The sequence below is a fragment of the Limulus polyphemus genome, unplaced genomic scaffold (genome assembly GCF_000517525.1).
Source record: "Limulus polyphemus unplaced genomic scaffold, Limulus_polyphemus-2.1.2 Scaffold4084, whole genome shotgun sequence".
Taxonomy (NCBI): domain Eukaryota; kingdom Metazoa; phylum Arthropoda; class Merostomata; order Xiphosura; family Limulidae; genus Limulus; species Limulus polyphemus.
In genome coordinates, this window is record NW_013669694.1 from 87881 (window position 1) to 91413 (window position 3533).

Consider the following 3533-nt stretch of genomic DNA (forward strand, 5'->3'; position numbering starts at 1 on the left):
TTCTTGTCAAGTAAGTAATTACAGAACAACCTCTGTTTTTGTGGACAGTTTTTACTTTTTTATAAAACAACCTAGTTCTTGTCAAGTAAGTAATTACAGAACAACCTCTGTTTTTGTGGACAGTCTTTATTTTTTTTATAAAACAACCTATTTCTTGTCAAGAAGTAATTACAGAACCAATTCTGTTTTTGTGGATAGTTTATATTTCCATATTTATAAAAACAACCTATTTCTTGTCAAGTAAGTAATTACAGAACAAATTCCGTTTTTGTGGATAGTTTATATTTCCATCTTTATAAAAACAACCTATTTTTTGTCAAATAAGTAATTGCAGAACAACCTCTGTTTTTGTGGACAGTTAATATTTCTATCATTATAAAAACAACCTATTTCTTGTGAAATAATTAATTGCAGAACAACGTCTGTTTTTGTGGACAGTTTATTTTTTATAAACAACCTCACTGTGGGATTTGCTATAGATACACGCCTCACGCTAAACACTCTTATTATTCGTTTTCTTTATTGAGATGTGGGCATACACCGTTGTTCGTTGGGTTGTATATTAACGAATTATTCAATAGTTTTGTATACAAGTGTATTTTCATACTTTTTTCTGGATTTGTAGTGTTTGAATTATGTTTTTATGATTTCAACCATTCAATTAAACTTTAAAATTACTGTTGTTTGTCCAAGTTGCGTTAGTTTTGTCATATACATTGAACTAATTGTATAGATATATTTCAAGTGTCTGAAATTGATTTTTTACAACGATTGATTCTTAATATGTTTCTGATGAAAAAAACGACAACATAGCATTCGGACAACAAGGAACCATTTGGCTCTTCAAGGTTGTTCTTACACACTGAGAAACGAAGAAAAAAAATAATTCTTCAGGAAGTCATTGATTCCTCTCTTAAACTCCTGTAAAGTATTGGCCTACACTACTGCCGACGGCAACTCATTCTATAAGTCAATCACCTTGTTAGAAAAATAAAACTTACTTGCTGGAGCTAGCCTGTCTTTTCTAAATCTTAAACTTGTGTCCTCTTGTCCTATTGTCCTCAGAATACAACAATAAGAAATTTGAGGCCCTTACCCTATCCATCTCCCGAATAATCTTATCAACATCAATAATACAACCTTTTACCCTTCTTTTATTAAAAGAAAATATGTTAAGAGATCTGAACCTATTCCTGTAAGATAACCTTTCCATTCCTGTAATCATCCAAATAGCTGTCTTCTGAAAACTTTCCGGTGAGTTATAGTAGATGTATATCAGCAGACAATTATATAGATGGATATTAACTGTGATAATTATATTTAGCTAGAGTTGTGTTATGAAGACATGGACGACAGCGGTTGTATGGGTGGAGCAAAAATGTCTCACACAGTCATTTCTTTTGGAACATCGTTAAATGTCTAACTAAAAAACAAAACAACAATAGTTAAATTGGTTTCAACTGTCTTCGTAATATTTTCTTTAGTTCCAATTGCAAACCGTATAGTACGAACAGTATTGTAACTTTTGCCCCACCCTATAAATAGAAATTGTTTTTGTTTTAGGCTGACATATTTTATAGAAAAAATTAACAATAGTAGTATATGTCATTGTGGTTATATATTATAATTACAGGAACCATAGCAATTATACATCAACAGCTGAGTGTCTAAGTTAGAATATGGCTCATATTTGTATGTCAAGGAATATTGTGTCTGATTATATGAGCCACAATCATTTTATTATTATATCATAGGATTAAGTTGCACTTTTCCTCATTTTGCAACACCTACCCACCCTTCTTCTGTTTGTTTTTTTTTAAAGATACTGTTTCGTAATTTCCATACTTTTCTAAAAAGCATTGGAATTGCAAGACACCGATAACCAATCAGATGGCATTAAATTATAATTTGGTGGAAAAACCAAATCGCATTGCTATGGAGTATTTTTTTATCTCTCTTGTAATTTACTATTTCTTTTTTACCAAATAATATGCCACGCGTAAATACACAATAATAGTATTAGTATTGTCTAGCCCCCCAGTAGCACAGCGGTATGTCTGCGGACTTACAACGCTAGAATCCGGGTTTCGATACCTGTGGTGGGCAGAGCACAGATAGCCCATTGTGTAGCTTTGTGCTTAATTACAAACAAGCAAACAGTATTGTCTAATGTTTTTTTTTTTAAACTGTTACTGAAATCGTTCATTTCTTTTAAAGTGCTTAAAAACACTTATTACGTGTTCGAATAAAATGCTGATTGGTATGATTGTAAATTGGATACTTCGAATGAGAGGACATATTGATTTACCATCCTAGCTTAGTTACTCTGATTGGTATGATTGTAAATTGGATACTTCGAGTGAGAGGACATATTGACTTACCATCCTAGCTTAGTTACTCTGATTGGTATGATTGTAAATTGGATACTTCGAGTGAGAGGACATATTGATTTACCATCCTAGCTTAGTTACTCTGATTGGTATGATTGTAAATTGGATACTTCGAATGAGAGGACATATTGATTTACCATCCTAGCTTAGTTACTCAGGAGTCGCAAGTCGATCATACACGGACTTGTATTTCCATATTATGTTGTTATGTGATTGTTGGAGTGGCGGAAGCTATCTAATTCTCAATGCATAATCACGATATATGGCATAATTTCCGTAATGTACAAAGTTTTGTATGTATATTTGGTAATGAAGTTTTGTAAACTATCTTCATAAATAATGACAATTTCATTTTAACAGATGGTGTATTTGGACTCTGCTATATTACCACGAGTATTGGAACAGTACACCTTAAGAAAGTGGACGTCATCTTTCGCCACTTGGGGCTAAATTTGAAAGAGAATTAACCCACGCTTGACGTTAAACTTAGGCCTAGATCCCTTTGTTAATACTTGCTACCAACATTTGGTACACCTCTAGTAAATTAGACTGTCGCTCCTCTTGAAAAGCAGCTCCAATTTCAGGCCACTGTAAACAAAAAGATCTATAAGATCGTGCTGTTGAATTTTATAGAAGGGCTGCAGCCCATAAGCTCACGGGCGTGAATGCAAAGCATCAGCTGTCATGGAGCCTTTAGCCTCAAAACTAAGCTTAGAAACAATGGAAACTATCATGTAGAGCAATGAATCCCGCTAGAAATTGTTTCAGATAGACGAGTACGATTTTGATGGCAACTTAATTATCCTAGTTGCAAGGGCTTGTGTAGTAATATTGTGGTATGGGCCCATTTCTTTCAGTACGATAATACGCCATGTTTCCACACTGTGTATCCAGGAGTGATTTAAGGCAAGTGACGTCAAGAATCTACCATTTCCATCACAGAGGAACATTAATATGAATTCGCTTGAATAAATCTGAAATGATGAGAATGATGCTTGAGGGACAGATATGTACTGGCCTGGAGTCTTGAGTTCTTATGAAAATTCTGAGTAATGTATTTAATGTCATATGCATTATTATGTTTCGCTATATCCTTCAATATTTTAAATAGGCTGAAGAATGATTAACTAATGGCAGTTTGGC

At 33.5% G+C, this 3533-nt stretch overlaps 1 protein-coding gene across 3 annotated transcripts in view; it reads left to right on the forward strand.

The window, feature by feature from the left end:
- The window catches only part of LOC111088591, a 50866-nt gene extending 49867 nt beyond the window's left edge, over positions 1-999 (forward strand). For all 3 annotated transcript variants that reach the window (XR_002613066.1, XM_022399164.1, XM_022399163.1), the window contains one exon: positions 814-999. Coding sequence is in view for 2 of the 3 variants with exons in the window: in XM_022399164.1 (XP_022254872.1) it covers positions 814-866 (53 nt within the window). In the remaining variant the exon portion in view is untranslated. The remainder of the gene's footprint in view (positions 1-813) is intronic.
- The last annotated feature ends 2534 nt before the right edge of the window (positions 1000-3533 follow it).